The sequence below is a fragment of the Prinia subflava genome, chromosome W (genome assembly GCF_021018805.1).
Source record: "Prinia subflava isolate CZ2003 ecotype Zambia chromosome W, Cam_Psub_1.2, whole genome shotgun sequence".
Lineage (NCBI taxonomy): Eukaryota > Metazoa > Chordata > Aves > Passeriformes > Cisticolidae > Prinia > Prinia subflava.
The window spans coordinates 8,736,337-8,752,795 of NC_086282.1; the positions used below are offsets into that span (position 1 = coordinate 8,736,337).

General features: G+C 41.2%; 1 protein-coding gene across 7 annotated transcripts in view; it reads left to right on the forward strand.

The window, feature by feature from the left end:
* The window catches only part of LOC134563408 (protein FAM13A-like), a 116,011-nt gene that overhangs the window by 83,595 nt on the left and 15,957 nt on the right, over positions 1-16,459 (forward strand). For 6 of the 7 annotated variants that reach the window (XR_010083363.1, XM_063421317.1, XM_063421316.1 and 3 more), the window contains 4 exons: positions 8,226-8,321; positions 9,874-9,957; positions 14,964-15,160; positions 15,839-15,940. Coding sequence is in view for 6 of the 7 variants with exons in the window: in XM_063421317.1 (XP_063277387.1) it covers positions 8,226-8,321; positions 9,874-9,957; positions 14,964-15,160; positions 15,839-15,940 (479 nt within the window). In the remaining variant the exon portion in view is untranslated. The remainder of the gene's footprint in view (positions 1-8,225; positions 8,322-9,873; positions 9,958-14,963; positions 15,161-15,838; positions 15,941-16,459) is intronic. The other variant, XM_063421318.1, reaches the window with a different exon arrangement.

Here is a 16,459-nt window from a genome sequence, read left to right on the forward strand (position 1 = left end):
AAAAAGAAAACATTGAAAGAGAAAAACTGTGATGTAGTGAAGCATGGAAAGTATTGTGTTACCAATGACTTATAATCTACAGGATGAAAACTCAAGATGGGGGCAATTGTATCACGATGTGCTCAGAGACTGAAAGAAAGTCATGCGAGAAAAGGGTTTGAAATTTCTGTACTTCAAACAGTTTTTGAAGGAATGCTAAATGGAGGAAAGCCCTCGATGAACTAAGGAACAAATAGCAGGGAGTGAATGCAACCCTCACCATGTTGCAGGTGGCAGGGGACATACCACATGACAGAGCCAAAATTCAAGCCAGGGATTTGCCACAACAGGTGCAGGCAGACATCAGAAGTACACCACAAAAAACAATTTTGTAAGTTCCATCGATTGAAACACCTGAAAACATTTGTACATATATAATATATATCTATACATATATAATAATCCAGCAAGGACCTTCAAAGTCTTTCATGTCATTCCCTGGTTGCCTCACCAAGACAATGAACAGGCAAGTAAACAATGAAATAGCAAAGCTACACCTGCTTCAATTCCTTGCGTTTGGGGAATGCCAACGCAGAATGCAGATGCATCATCAATGTAATGCCTGGTCGACCGTCTCAGGCAGAGATGGTGAAGGCAGAGATGGTGAAGGCAGAGATGGTGAAGGCAGAGATGGTAGAGGCAGAGATGGTGAAGGCAGAGATGGTGAAGGCAGAGATGGTAGAGGCATGCAGTGAAGTGGACACACCTCAGCACGGCACATCAGTGCAGGCAGGCATCTGAAGAAACCAGCTTGAAAGAATCCTCCAAGCCCGGGATGAAGGAATTCTCACAGCACTTCAACAAGTGATTCAACAGAACAGCATGTGAACAATGTAAGAAAAGATCAGAAGAAGAAAATACAATCATTTGTCCCTTTGTTGTGGAGCAATCCATCATTGTGTGAGAAACACAAAATGTGAGAAAGGGACATCCTATTATAAAGAAGAAAAATAGAAAATGAAATGAAGATGAGCTTTTAGCCAGAGTTAATCATTATTTGTTAATTTGAGTTATGTTTCCACATTTTATTGTTGTTGAAATTTTTGTGTGGTTTGGTTCGAGTTTAAGTTACATATTGTTAAATATATAATTCTAAAATTTATTTCAAGTTTGGGCCCTGAAGAGTTTAAATTAAGTTTGTATTTGAGTTTCATGAAGTTTAATTAGTAATTAATTTATATTTTATTGATTTATTATATATGGATTTTATAAGGTTACTGCAAGTTGTAGATTTTTTATCAAGCTTTATTTATGTTGAATTCAAGTCTTTGTTGATTTAAAAGGTGATTTACAATTTATAGAAGGTATGTTTGTTTAATTTGCAAAGTTTAGTTATTTTTCTTCAACAAAGAAACAGCTTCAACTGAAATGATGATGATGGAACACTGATAAATAAGATTTGAGGAGAAGATACAATTTGTTAGATCCCTGATTTTATTGTTGGTTATGAATTGTTTCAGTCTTTTGTGTTTCATTTTAAATTAATAAGTGTATGAGAGTTTTGAAATGCAATTTAACATGTTAAGTATTGATACATTGATTATATAGTATGGAAACATATATAAAAATGGATAGTACTTGTAAGTTAATATTACCGTTAAGCCTTTATGCTTTGTCATTTATTTATAGGATTTTTCAAAAGGTATTTGTAATTTTGAATATCTTCTATTTGTTTTTTAACCATTTAAGTATTTCGTAAATGCTGTTGTTGAAAAATGTAGTTGTATTATTAAGTGCAAGTCAGAATTTTTTCTTAAGCTTCATTTTAAGTATATAATTTGTCTCTTTTATAATCAATCTTCTATGTTTTATGCAATGTTTTAGCATGTCCTTTTGAAGTTTCATTTGAATTTTTAACTGTGTTATGCATTTCGTTTGAAATGAGATTTTGGGCTTGCTTTGGTACCTCTTGTGTGAGTAGAGACATTGCATTTCAGTTTGTTAAATCTTTAAGTGTTTTTCAGAAGGTCTTGGAGAGAGATACCTGAAGCATCATTGATGATTTTTCCATCAGCTGTTGATCCTGTGATTGTTCCAATTGGTATTCAACTGTTTTCAAGAAAAGTTCCAGAAAAGACGAGCTCCTGAGTGATCTGATCAATTTTTCATCTTAAATTTTAAATGTTTCTTTTATGTAAAAACGTTATGACAGTTTGTTGTATCTGGGGCATTTGATGCTCATTGTTGTTAGAGGATTTATTTGGAGAATGTGCTAAAGAGCATCACTCCAACTTGAAGTTTGAGTTCTGGCCAAACTCTGATTTTAACTTGGATGGATGCTGTTTGCCAACAAAGCCCAGAGATTTCTGCTCCAAAAAATAATATGCAAGTTATTTTGACTTGGCAATTTGATCTTATTAATATAACAGCTGAATCAACTTTGTCGTGAGACCTGATGTCTTGCCCGGGAAAGAACATTGGGATCTCCACTGAAGCAAAGTGTTTCAGCAGTTTGCAGTCTCTGAGGTGATGGCACAAATGATTTGATAATCACATTTCATTTTCATTGGTATGCCGAATTTTTCCTTTGTGTTGAGCATTTCTTTATAGAATTCTTTTGTCATGCTTTATAGTACTCATGTTATGTTTTATATCTCCAAAAAATTGAAATAACCTCCATGATGCAAAAGGAGAGGGGAGGAATGCTGAGTGTAAATTTAAGCAGAATGTTGAGGAAAAAATAGTATGTTTTAAACTTTTGATAAGTTTTTTTGTAGAGTCCACTTCACCGAGCAGCAAGTGGAACGGGAAGAGAAACGTGAAGAGAATCCTTTAGTCTTGAGCAGAAACCCAGAGACAGGATGGATTGGAAAATCATTTAAATTTAAGGTTTGGGGCAGGGATTGTGCTTGTGTTTTCACAGGAGCCGAAAATGAGCATCAGCAAGGCATGAGAACCTCTGCCAAAGTCAACGACATCAGGCGTTGGTCCAGAAATGGAAAAGCAGGCACACAGACGTGGCTGTCAAGACTGCGGACATTTCTTCGTTCGGAATGCAAAAGATTTTGGGACTTGGGATTTCTCTGGGACTTGAGTGGTGTTGCATTTCAGAGATTCCCACAGAGAGTGAGGCCTTTGAACAAGCAGTTTAATCAAGTGTTATACTTGTGCATTGTGTTCTCACCGATTGTCTTGGGCAGTGGGGTGGTTTTGCCCATGATTCAGTCAAGGAAGAATGGTTGGGAAACTGGCCAATGTATCAGAGCTGAGCATCTTTCATTTGACATACTCAAGATCAGGGAAATTCTTTTCATCATGTTTTACGAGTTTGTTAGTAGGCAGGTGATTGAACAAGTAGTTGATCCCAGAGAACATCCCTCCAGCAATTTCACAGTTCATTTTCAACCTGGTGGGCAAATGGGATGTTCAAATGAAATTCTTTTCTATGGTTCTTTGTGAACCTCGAAAATGAAAACCTTTGGTTCAGCAAAAGAGAATTTTTACAGAAAATTTGGTCTTTCCTGGAGTGACACAAAAAAGATATCGTAGACGTCACTACAAATCATATGATTTGTAAAAGTGCATCAGCTTGGTGTAACTACACTGAGATGTCAGATAAACTAGCAAGTCAGGTTTCAGTGTTATTCCCGAAAGAAATCCTTTTCATTTGTGAAGACAGGATTCAGTTTGTGCTCCTTGAAGATGTCAAGGATGGTCCATGCAGCAACAAGAAATGTTCTTTGTTAACACATGTTAACACCCAGAGTGACATTGATAAAAGAGCAAGAGAGGAAAGATCTGTTGAACAATATGATCCAAGTTGTGATGGTAATGTGTTGTTGTTTAAATTTATGGGGGGTGCCCGGGGAGTGCCCCCCGGAGACCCCCAGGGTCTTTTGGGGTCGTGGTGTTCCCGGGCTTGCAGGCAAGGAGACTTCAGACGCCGGTGGGGTGCTGATGAGGTGAGGGTTTATTCACTGAGGGAGAGGGGAAGGGGAGGGGGGAGGGGGAAGGGGGGGAGAGGAGAGAGGAGCGTCCGGATGCCTCCAGGGGTAGAGGGGCAAGAAGGGGAGAGCCTTCTGCCTTAGCATTCTTATCACAGAGGTTCAAAGGGGCGCGGTAACATTCTCCAGCCAATGAGGTTACAGATACAGGATACTGCAGGGAGGATACAGACTTGGGATAAACCATACATTTTCCAAGGGTGAGCCAGAGCAAACCATTTCCATAAAATGCAATCCCACAGTAATGCAGACAGTATCAGGGATGATTTTAATACTATTGGATCAAAAGGGCTGTTGTCAGAACAAGTATGCCCATGCCACTTCTCTTACACTGAATGATTTGTTAACTGATATTGACAGTGTGAGACAAAAACAGAACAGCAATTGATTATTCATTGCTGATGCTGAGACACAAGTAAATAAGTTTGAAGGAATATCATGAGAACATAAGACAACTGGAAAAAGGCTGTGAACCAACTTATTATAAGAACTGAGCCTTGAATGGATGGAGTGTTCAATGTGTTTAACCTTTTATCATGGTAGAGGGAACTTTTGAGAGTACGTGTGTATCTCCTGTTGAAGTTTGTGATTCTTCTGATGTATGTGCCTTGTTTGCTTCAATGCATACGGCGGACCAGGAACAGAGTTGTCAGAGAAGCATTTTTACTGCAAAGAGGAGGGGGAGATGTCGGAGTCTAGAACATCCCTCTGGCCACCCTGGAGGGTTTGGAGACCAGACAGGGGGGTCTGGGATCTGTACAGGGGGGTCAGTTAGACCCACACAGGTCCCAGGAGGACACTGACTGATTCCTGTCCATGGGAGTGAACACACATGCAGGAAGAATCACAAATCCTAAGAATTTGAAATAAGTAGTGGATGGTTTGTTGTAGAATATAAATATAGAAATTAGGATTCTTAGCATATGGGGCTGAAGAGACAAGATGGAGGAATTGGGGAGTGGCCCCTGTCTTCCTTGTTCTTGTTCTCGTCCCCCATCTTGTGCTGAGTTGGGTTTTAGAGATTGGTTTAGAGTAGAACTGACATGTTAGTATAGGTAATAGGTATTGGTAAAATTTTGTAAATAAAAAATACGTCTCGGACAGTGGTTGGGTCAAGGGGACTGTCCATAAGGTACGGGGCTCTCTGATCCGCCCAGTCTGCCGTGTGTCCTGCTCTGTGGAGACACCTTGCAGAGCTGAGAAAGAACTAAGATAAGGTACCCTGCCAGGAAGGCCTGGCAGAGTTGAAAAAGGACTGAGATAATGAAGAATAAACAACCTTGGAAATGTGCACCGGCGGACTCAGTTTGTCGTCTCTGCCTCTGGTGTGTAACACTTAGGGCAAAGAGAAGACCGAAAACCTTATTACCTCTGGGAACAGCAACCCAGGGGAAACTCCTAGGGAACAGCAACCTTGGGAGACCCTTATTACCTTGGGGAACACCAACCCCAAGGAGAATCTCAGGAAAACTACAACCCCGAGACATAAGAACATGAATTAATCATTTCACGTTTTTCACATTACTGAAGTGAACTCACTTCAATCTGTTCAAAAAGATAACAAGCCCAGAGCCTATCTTGTCAGCATACTTTTATTTCCACCTACCTTTTCCAATGCTTCATTTATACAACTGCTTTTTAATTTGTTTTGTTTTTAAGTAAGCTGTCTATACCTAACAACACTGAACTGCATGGCAGGGAAGACTGATCAGCTTTTGCTGTTCCCAGCTCCTGGCAGTGCAGCAGTGGAAAAGTACTGAGAGCTTGAGGAGAATGGGGATAGTTCAGCCAAGTTTTTTTTGTTTTTATTTTCCATTAAGATATTTAACTGAACAAGAACAGTGGAGCTCAGATTTACTGTGCAACTAAGTCTTTCTGCACCAGTGATAGATGAACCTGCAGAAGTGGAACTGAACTGTTTTAGTTAAGCCAAAAGTCAGTCTCTGCAGAAATTCTTGAGCTGCTCTAACAATGCAAGCAATGGTCTGTTCTCAGCTGCTGCTCTTTTGCCATCTGGAGCATGCCCCAGAGTTGTGTCAAAGGCTCCATTATTCAAACAGTCTCTTTGCATTTTGATGTTCTCCCAAAATGTACTCAGGTTTTACTGGTCTTGCTTATGTTTAACTTGAGACAGTGTGCCCATGTACTAAACATTTACTTTCAGAATATGCTTTCTGTAAAGTTTGCTGGTGTAAATGAGCTGCAGGAGAGGCTCGGACTCCATACACTTAAATTCAACACCTATATTAATTATCTGTATTGCTCTTCCACACTGATATTCAGGTACTGAAGGATGTTGTTTAACTTTTCCATCCCTCAACATACCTAAGAAGTTTGTGCCCATTCCAAGGCTTATGTTTATTTTTCTGTACAGAACAGTGCTGTTAATCAACTTTGAATTTGTTAATTAAAGGTTTATTCTCAGCCTGAACATAGCCTTATCATAGTCTTGGGTTTTTTTAAGTAACAGACTGTCTGAGCCAACAGTAGTGCTGTACCTCCTGTTCCACAAACTGCTAATCTTGTAAAGCTAGGAATAATATTAGATAGATATATATATATAGGTTATTCAGTTTCTCTAGTTGTATTCCAGATGGATTACAGAGAAATGTCCAAAGCTGGAGGCAAATTGCTAGCCAGTGCAATTGAGTGCAGCCACATCAGCACAAAACTCAACACAAAGAGGACTGAGTGAATTGTTTGATGCTGCTCACATCCCTCTAATCCATGTGAGCTGCTTACTCAATGAACAGGCAGCTTGAGGCTGTCAGGAATTGGAGCCCTGCTGTGCTTTAGGGGTGTGGGACATTTGACCCCCAGAGATCAGACTGCCCATCTGTATGCCCCTTATCAGTCCTGGGGATATTTGCACTGAACCAGGAAAGGAATAAAGATCTTCCTCCTTTTCCACCCTGTTCATCTGCCCCCAGCACAAGAAACATAGGCTTCGTTATCAGGATGAAGATGAATGCTACCTCTAAATTCTTAGAATTCATCCCTGCCATCCCACTTCTGGCAATACTTACAGCCTTTCTCCCCCTCACAAGCCAAAACCATCTCTTTCTCTGGAGGGAGGGTGTAAAAGCTTTAGAAAGATTATGCCAGTGAAAGTCAACTGCAGACAAAATAAAAGGCAGTTTAAAATTGCCTCTCTGTCACAAGCTGTATTTCCTTTTCTCCTGTTTCTGTTGCAGAAAAAGAGACTGCACAAAGCTCCCTAGGGGTTACGCTGTTGATGCTGATTTTTATATGGCAGTTGTTCAGGCACTCTAGTGATTAGCAGCAAGTAGAAAGGCATGACTTCAGTTAAAGCTTCCTCATAAGAGCTTTATAATCCAAAGTTAGACAAAAGATCTAATGGAAGGACACTTAAAGGATGTGGGTCAGACAATGCTGAATGATCAGGTTTTGCTAAGGATCTTGTTTTCTAATGTGCTATAAGAAAACACTGAAAACCTAACTTGAATCTGAAAGAAAACCAGAAATTAACACACACAATTTGTAATGCTCTTAAACTGGGGAGGGAACACAACAAGCAGTAAGAAGTGAAGGACAGAGCAATATAAGCAACACCTGAGGTGGACATCGCAGCACTATTGTCTCTTCTCTATTCCACACAGCCCTGGCACCTTCATCCCTTCTGAGCATTGCAGTGAATCCTTCCCAGCAAAGTGGCTGTGAGGAGGGATGGAGGGCAAGGTTAAGGGGCTAAAAAGAGGAAAAACTGCTGACTTGTACAGGAAATTAGGAGGAATAGCAAAGCCAGAAAGTCAGCTTTTGTGAAATCTGTAGTTTACTGTACTCAAGGGAAGTCTCATATTGCAACATCCAGTCAGTGCAGCTGCTTTCTCTTTTCATGGGTTGTGAACATGGCTATTGAGGGCCAGCCACAAGAACAAGGATGGGAAAGCTCATCTTGTGCTTCAGTGGCAGACGTGACTGCAAGCACAGAGTGCTGCCTCCACAGGTCATTTTGTGCTGTGGACATCTGATCCCTAGTTGGTTGTTTAAACCACCTGTCTCTCACAGCCCCTTTACCAGACACTCCATACACAGCTTCAGCTGGCAGCGGGCACAGGCAATGCTATGATAGACGGGAGTTTTGGGGCTAATGCTGCTCTCCTGTCATCCCCATACAAGTCTCTTCAAGCCCCTCAGACTGAGGGTGATCACAGGCACATGAGTTCTAGAGTGGAGTATTTGTTGCAGGCTTCATGGATGTCTCTTCTTTTTCCTTTTCAGGTTACCAAAAATGAACGGCAGGTGATGAAGCCGTTGTATGACAGGTATCGCTTGGTCAAGCAGATCCTCTCCAGAGCCAACACCATTCCTATTATTGTGAGTAGAGCATTCTTTTGTGGGCTATTTCTTTGGTTTCAAGCTGAGGAAGCAGGAATCACTACACTTTTGCATACAACACAATCACGAAGACTAAGTCCCAACCTCCCTTATCACTCAAAAGATCAAGCACATGACTGAATCAATGACACACTTCATACTGAAGTGGGCCAAGCTGGTCAAGGGACTTCAGTGCCCACCTGTGAGCCATGGGGCACATCTCACCTTGTATTGTTTCTTCTCTTTCCGTTGGGCTGCTGCTGTTACTTCATCCATCCTCTGTTTGGCTACAGCCTCACTTCTTTTTCTGTACCAACCATGCTGAGCTGTAAGTCTTCCATGCTGCTTGGTTCCACAAGGTTGTGTGTACAGGGTTCCTGTACACAGGAACACAGACTTGAGTAGATCCCGCAGGAGATGTCCTTGGCTGAAAGAAAGGGCCCTCAGTCTTCTAACATTTAATTTGTATTAAAGAGATCCTCTAAGTGGTGGATATTCCCTTTTTCAAGGTGGTGCTTTGCCACCAGCAAGGAACCTAATACACCCCTCTAGGGAAAAAATTCACTGTCTTTAACTTTAGACTTGTGTAGTCCAGTTTTTAAAAATTAATTAGTCTAAAAAACCCACACGGAATACATCAAGCCTTTCTATGGAAAGAGAGTTCTTTTATCAAAGTTCCTGTTTGCTCTGTCTGTCATGTATGAACTTTTTTTTGCTTTTCCTGAGCAGTGCTCATGTCCTGCCCACTTTCCCTAGACGGCCAGTGAAGTGAACAGGCTGGCACAGCATTACCCAGTGCAGTGTCACTGAGGAGTGGGGCTTTTTCCTGCAAATACTGTGAGGCGTTCTTGGTCCTGCATTTAAAACAAAATAAAAAGCTGTTCCTCCTGGAATATGCAAAATAGTCCCCAAAATGTATTCTGTGAAGACAGTGCTGGCAATCAAGCTGTGTAGGTGTGCATGGGCAGTTTAATGCAAAGTGTCAAAGACAGCCCAGGTCCTGTTAAGACACAAAACTGAAAATCCACAGAGGCTAGCAGAGGAGAGATGAGACTGGTTTTTTTTTCCACAGTCTTCTGAGTGAAAACAGTGAGAGGTTCATAGAGAGACGGGATACATTTGAAAATCCATCTCTACATCAGTAGGTACTTCAGCAGGAAATCAGGCTCCTGGAAAGCAAATCTGGAGAGCTAGGCTGAGCTTACCCTGTAGCTCTGGAGAGCCAGCCAAATGCTCTGTGTGTGTATGGGCTTCGGGCTGGGGATTATTTTCTTGCAGCCTTTGCCTTGTAGTCACTATCCAGCTAATAATCATCCAAGTTTCTTTTTAAAAGCAGATTGGTAGTGGTGTCCTTTGCTAAGCAACATCCTGAGAGAAAACAGCCCGAGGTTCAGGGGGTTTGCCAGGCCTATTTTTCTTCTTTGAGAAAGATATTTCTCCTGGTGGTCCAGCAATGAGCTGAGAGTGAATGTGTGGGTGAGAATGAGCTGAGAGCAGGTGGTGGAGGAGAAAGGGGTTCAGAATGTAACATACTTGTTAACACCTGTCACAGGGTTCCCGCTCCAGCAGGCGGAGAAGCCCTTTGCTGCAGCCAATTATCGAGGGCAAAACAGCTTCCTTCTTCAAGGAGATAAAGGTGAAGACCTCCAGCTGCTAACTAGTTGCTCTGTTTGCATCAACTTTCCCCTTATACCAATGAAACAGAACTGTTGATTGGTTTTTTTTATCAGTGTTGATTTTTTTGCAGTGTCCTCCTGAAAAATCAGTAGCTGCTTTAAGCCTTGCCAATTCTGATCAAATTCTTCCCTTGTTGTAGATAAGACTACAGTGTTTCCTTGGCTTTGCATTCTTTCCTGTCCTTCTCCTTTCGTCTCCATCTGCACATATTTTATTTTGCTTTAAAAAAAACATTTAAAATCACAGCTACCCCTGTACCTTGCTTTTTTTCTTGCTTTCCTCCTTTCTTTTAAAAGACACTAACTTGTTTTGTGATAGTTTCTCTCACTCTCAAGCTCTGTGGCTTGAACACAACACCGTGGCAGGAATGAGCTCTTACAAAACTAACCCTCGCACGTGGAGCCAACCGGGGCACTTACGGATCCTTACCTGCTCCCCTCCACTTATTTTATCCAGGCTCTTTTTCACCACCTTGTGCAGGGTGTTTTTAACTTAATGAGGATGGAAGTAAGAACAGCTTGGTTCTGCTAGTTGATACTTGGTCATATTTGGATGGCAGGATCGTTGTGTTTCTTCTTGTGCTGCTGTGGAGTAGTAATTTGGGGTGGTGAAGATTGCTACAATACTGGGCTTTCCCCTGAGGAATAAAGTCCAACAGCAGACCAGGACACATAGCGTGGAGCTGGGCCCTGGCTTGTTTTCTGTGCTCTTGCAGTGTAACAAGGGAGAGAAGTGCTTCAACACATTTGGGTCATATTTCTGTTATTCAGACAGAGCTTGGTTAAATGTAAATACTGAAGACTTAGAGATCCGAGGTGATTTGAGTCCAGCAGATTGTATATTAATGGACTATTCGAGGCACATATTCATTAATACCAGATTGCAGACTGAAGATGTTAAGCTACTGTTTGGAAGCTGGTTAATGATCACTGAGCTACTTAGTATTTTCTAGATAACCGCTGGATCAAATCTGCAGTACTGGTCTGGTGGGGAGTGTGTTTGTTTGCTTCTGGTTTTTTTCTTTTAGTGTCTCCTTTTTTTCTCCACTTCTGCTTGCACCCAGTGTGAGAACTTAGAGCTGTCATTTATGGTGATCTCTGATGGCCAGCACAAGCTGGTGCTGTGCCAGGGCAGCACCAAACCTGTTCAGCAGTGTCCTGCAGGAAATACAAACCTGGAGGGGCTTCTGGCAGAAGATCAGGATGACAGCCTTAAGCCTGTTAACATGATGTGCCTATTAACACTTAAATGGGGCTCTGTCAAGCTGCATCTGGCAGCTTCTTACTGAACTACACTCAGAAATAAAGAGAGGAAATTGGCAAAAGGCCTCAAAAGTTAGCTCCTGCATAGGTCCACTATGGGCAGGGAAATATTTGACAGGCCTCTGACAATGTCAGTATTTGTGTGTTTCTGGGTGAGTTTTTCTTGAAGCCTTTGGGAGAGTTGACTAAAAACTTGAAAGGTGTTTTGAGGTGACCTTAGCAAACATTTTGGTACAATATCTTGAATGTTGTGTTGAAAATATCATTGGGATTCTTGCTTTGTGGGAGTGCCGATGATAGGATGTTCTGGGGATTTGACATTTGTAACTCTGGAATACTTCATGATTGCCTAACAATCCAAGCAGGTACATGCTAAAGGAATCTTGTGTGTGAAGATCATTCTAGTTCAAGGTGTAGATGTTGCTGCAGGTTTAAAGTGAGGTTCCTCTGTGAGAATTTTTAAAGGGAAGGCCTTAGAGGGCCTTATCTGTTGGAGTTCTGGCTAAGAATCATTTTAATTCGCACCTTTGTATTTAAGAGCAAAATTATTTCAGAGGTCTTGTGACAACCAGATGCAGTGTCTTGGCTCTGAGGTCTCAATGAAATTTGTACACTTTTTTTTCCTCCTGTGGCATCATGTGGCAGGAGGCTGGCTCCTGCTTGCTGGCTCGGGCAGCGCGCTGGTGTCTGCAGCGAGGCAAGACAGGCTCATGGTTAACTGTGAGGACACCACCTTGCATCTGTCCTCAGGAGCAGCTTTGTCACACTGCTTATTGAAATTGTCCCTTGGCTTTCTTTCCAGGAGCTCTCCCAGACAAGGGCATGGGAGCTCCTCCTTAGTTGCCAGAGATTCCTCTAAAGCAAAGTGTGCTGCTTTTACTGCTTAGACTGACTTAGAAGATCCTCCTCCATGGCACAGCAGGATCCGTGTTCTCCTGCTGCAGCCCTTCCCAGTCTGGGCAGGGTGGCACGCCTGGGATAGGGAAATGGCAGTGAAGGATGGTCTCCCCTCCCCAGTTCAGCCTGGAGTTGTTAGGGTTTAAGAACAGTACATGGCTGCTGGTTTGTGCTTTCTGTTTCAACTGTACAATTGATGTCTGGAGAAATGGGTCTTGTCTAATCATGTGCTAAATATTGCTTCAACTTCCACAAGTCCCCCGCAGATTCTCCTAAGATGCATTCAAACTTTTCTATATCTTTTGTTATTATTGCTACTCAAAACTTCTTCCCAGATAATGTTTCTTTCACCCTCCAGCCTCAGTCTTGGTTTTAATTCTCGGCCTGTGGCTTTGCAATGCATCATCATGGCCTAGAGCTTTAACTTTAAAAGAAAACTCTGGGCAAACTATATTTTAATTTAAATGTATGCATTTATAAATCACTCACTTTGCGGGTTTAATGGCACTAAGCCAGGTCCTGGTGTTACCTTCTCCCTTTTTGCTTGAAATATGGGAGCAGTCTCTTAGGAATAATTGAATTATTCACAAGGAATTACATGAAAAAACAAATCAAGAAAATGTCTGCTTTTGATCCCGGTGTTACAATATATTTTCATCTTGAAGACCAGTGATATTAGCCTCCAAAAGCTTTTAAAGATATCCATATGCTTAGATCCTTCCTGGCTAGAGTTACATGGCTGTAAAATAAATATATTTACACACACATACATACATATTTGAGAGATTTACTGTCCATGCTGCATTTGCCACTTTTAAGTGTCCTCATTCCTTATATTAAAGTTGAAAACTGCCTCCTAGAAATGTCTCCATACATAAGAGACTGGGCCTTGTTCCCTGATAATTAAAATTATTTCTGGACAGTGTCACAGGACAACCCCTACTTTTGAAAGCACAGTGAATTAGTGAATACCAAGTGCAGCAGGGACTTTCTAATCTCATGCCTATAAATTTTGTAAAAAAAATGGAACACAACCAATTCATCAGTGTGCATTGAGGAAATGGGAAATTGCACTGTGCAGAGTTTCCTGTTGTCTTGGGTTGAAAAATGTAACCAAAAATGTGTATTCTATTTTCATCTGTTGAAACCGGTTGGGAGATATTGCTCTTTATCTCTTGTAACTCTAGGGGGGGAATGTTGTTATGGATTTCAGACGGCACAGAAATAACAACATGACTCTCTATGATGGTAAAAATGAGAGCAAACTTTATTCTTCTAAATTCTACTTTTATAGAGTAGTTTGGTACAAAGAACATGATTGGTTATTCAGCGTCTACACCCTTTTGTAAACATTTCTTTCCAGTAAACGTGTTGGAAAAAACACCACTTGCAGATGGTTTCTCACTTCCCAAGGTTTGTTTGAATTCCTCCTTTAGATTTCTCAGGCCAACATGAGAAAGTTGCTCACTTGCCTTTCACACAGACACTGACAGAGCCTGAAGCCTAAGTTCAGACCAATGTCAGACCCACACAGGGGAAAAGGGTGGATGCCTTCTGTTGATGGGACAACTGATAACACCAGATAAGGCAGTGCTTTCTTATCCCTTCCTCCATCCATCCTCCTCTGAGGGACATCACCAGTGAATGGGTCATTTAAGGCCTCTCACATGACTGACAACATTACTTCATTCCATTGTGAGATGCTCCACTCAGTGGGAGGAGCCAAAGCCTTTCCACCAGCATAAACCCAGCCATCCCAAACACCAATTTAGCTGGTTTTCCACTGAATCCTCGGAGGAAGACCAGACCCATCTCGCCAGCACTGGACCCTTTTTTTTTCTACAGGATCATCTCTACTTCACAGAACAACATCTGTTACTCCAGGAAGACTTATTTGGACTGCTTCCAACACCCTGACAATGCAGTGTCAGGTCATATCTCTGACTCTGTCAGGGTTTTCTAGGACTTTTGTTTGTTTGCTTGTTTCTTTTTTTGTACTACTGCATTTGTATTTTTTAATATTCCTAGTAAATAACTGTTATTCCTATTCCCATATTTTTTCCTGAAAGCTCCTAATTGCAAAATTTTAATAATTTGGAGGGAGGGGGTTTTTACATTCTCCATTCCAAGGGAAACTCCACTTTTCCCTGACAGATACCTGTCTTTTCAAACATGGACACCAGTCCAGTTTTTAGTATATTCCAGCAAAATGGTCAGAGCTGATGTTTGAATATGTTAGCAGCAGCAGTCCTTTTACAGTCAATCATAGCCCACATTTGGATAATTGTACGACTCATCTGAGCTCACTGGTATCACTGTATGAGCATTTGAGGTCTTGAATTCAGCCATTAGAGCAAGCTGTTGAGCTGCATTTTTCGAGAGAAAATTCCACATTTTAACCTGGCAGTCTCTATGCTGCAAAATGTTTGCAGGGAAATGCATAGGATGGCTGGTGTGCTTTGCACAATATGCATAACAACTGTAAATGGGTTCATTTACTTCAAAATACATAAACTAAACAAAGCAACAGGTTACTCTGAACCCCAGGTATTTTTTTCACTCAGTTGTGTCGCTCTAGGTCTCCTTAACCAATCTGAGTTAGTGGTGGCAATTTCTCTGTCATGCTTTGGTTCTAGGATGTCTTACTGATGGTTTTCTGGTGTCCTGTGTATTGCTTGGCAATTGAAGTGTTTGCTCTGCCTTTACACTTCTTGTTCCCAAGTGCGTGTGGTGAGAGGAGGAGTCTGTTCTGAGAAGGGAAGCAATAACCTGTCCTGTTTTGGGGGTGCTCTGTCCCTGTGTGTAGGAAGAAGAGGAGGGGTCTGAAGAGGACAGCAGTGTGAAGCCAGATCTCACAATTACCATAAAAACAGATTTCAGTGTGCGCATCTTCTTGGATCAACTAGAAGATGATGCTGATGGCTTTGTTTCCCCGGTGGATGATAAGATGCCATCTAGGAGCAGTCGGGATATGGGGCTTTCAAATTTCCATGAAGCATCCATGTATGTTGAATTCACAGGCAACTGCAAAAAGTTATTTCTTGCTAAGATAGCATTTAATTTGTCAGAAAAGTGTCTAGGGTTTTTTTCTATTTATGATCTGAACCAGAAGTTTTCGTGTTTCATTTTTAAATGCAATAGACCCTCATAGGAAATAGTTTGGGAAGAAACTGCCTTGTCCTGATACTGATTCTTAGCTTATGCACCTTTGGATTCCATCACTAAATAGTAACTGCACCAGTGGCAAGCCTTTCTCATGAAAACCCTGCACTCCAGAAGGTTTTTCATGTTTTGGAGAGGTCAAGTGGAACTAGCTTTGCTAGTTTCAAGTCTGGTGCAAACACGTGTGGGTGGTAGCACTAAGTTGTGACTATTGAATTTGATCCTATAAAAGTCACCAAACCCACACCCATCTGCAGGAGATAAGTTTCATAGAAGTTAGTGGCAAATTGTGAAGTGCACACTTGACCTCTTTAGAGGCTGCAGCTTAAGACTATGATCATTTTGCTGAACTAAATATTGAGAGCTTTTTGTTTCAAGTAATGTGAGGCTGCCAGAGCTGCTTGCAGGAGCAGCTCCGTTGCTTGGCATACATACAACTAAACATCTGTAAGTTTACTGTATGTTTCCTGTTTTTATTGCGGACGTATGGATAATCTCATTTATCTTTAAACCCAACAGCCCTGAACTGTTAGAGCAGCTCCAAGAAGTCAGAGAAGAGAAAAAGCGAATCAGAAAAAAATTGAGAGACTTTGAAGATAACTTTTTCCAACAAAATGGAAGGTAATAATTTCTCAGCTGCCTCTCTGTTCTTCAGCTACTTTTAATCTGTTTTGCATCTACAAAGATCTCCAAATGTGCAAAGTTACCTGAATTCAGCATTACATATTTCCTCTTCACAATCATTATCATTGCTTTACCCACATTCAGAATGGTGGAAGAGTTATTCAGTGTTAAAATAACTAGTTTTTTTCCCTAGTGAATTCTGTCCTATTCTTGCTTGTCTGTGAGATATTCAGACATTAGTTTTATCAAGTATTTCTGCTTTAGTGTAACTGGTTTTATTGTTTTAAGAAAATGTCCCTCATTGACAAGCTGACAGAATGTTTTCATATATTTATATTCTTAATTATCTTGTGTGTTTCTTGCCACCAGCCATCATCCTTAGGGGCTTTTGTAAAATCACTGAAAACTTAAAATTTTCCTGTAAGCCAAGAGCAATCTGATCAAATATCATCTTTCTTTTTGTGTTTGCCTGTTCATGTAAGTGCTGTGGTGCCAAGCCAGGGGAGGCCATATTTT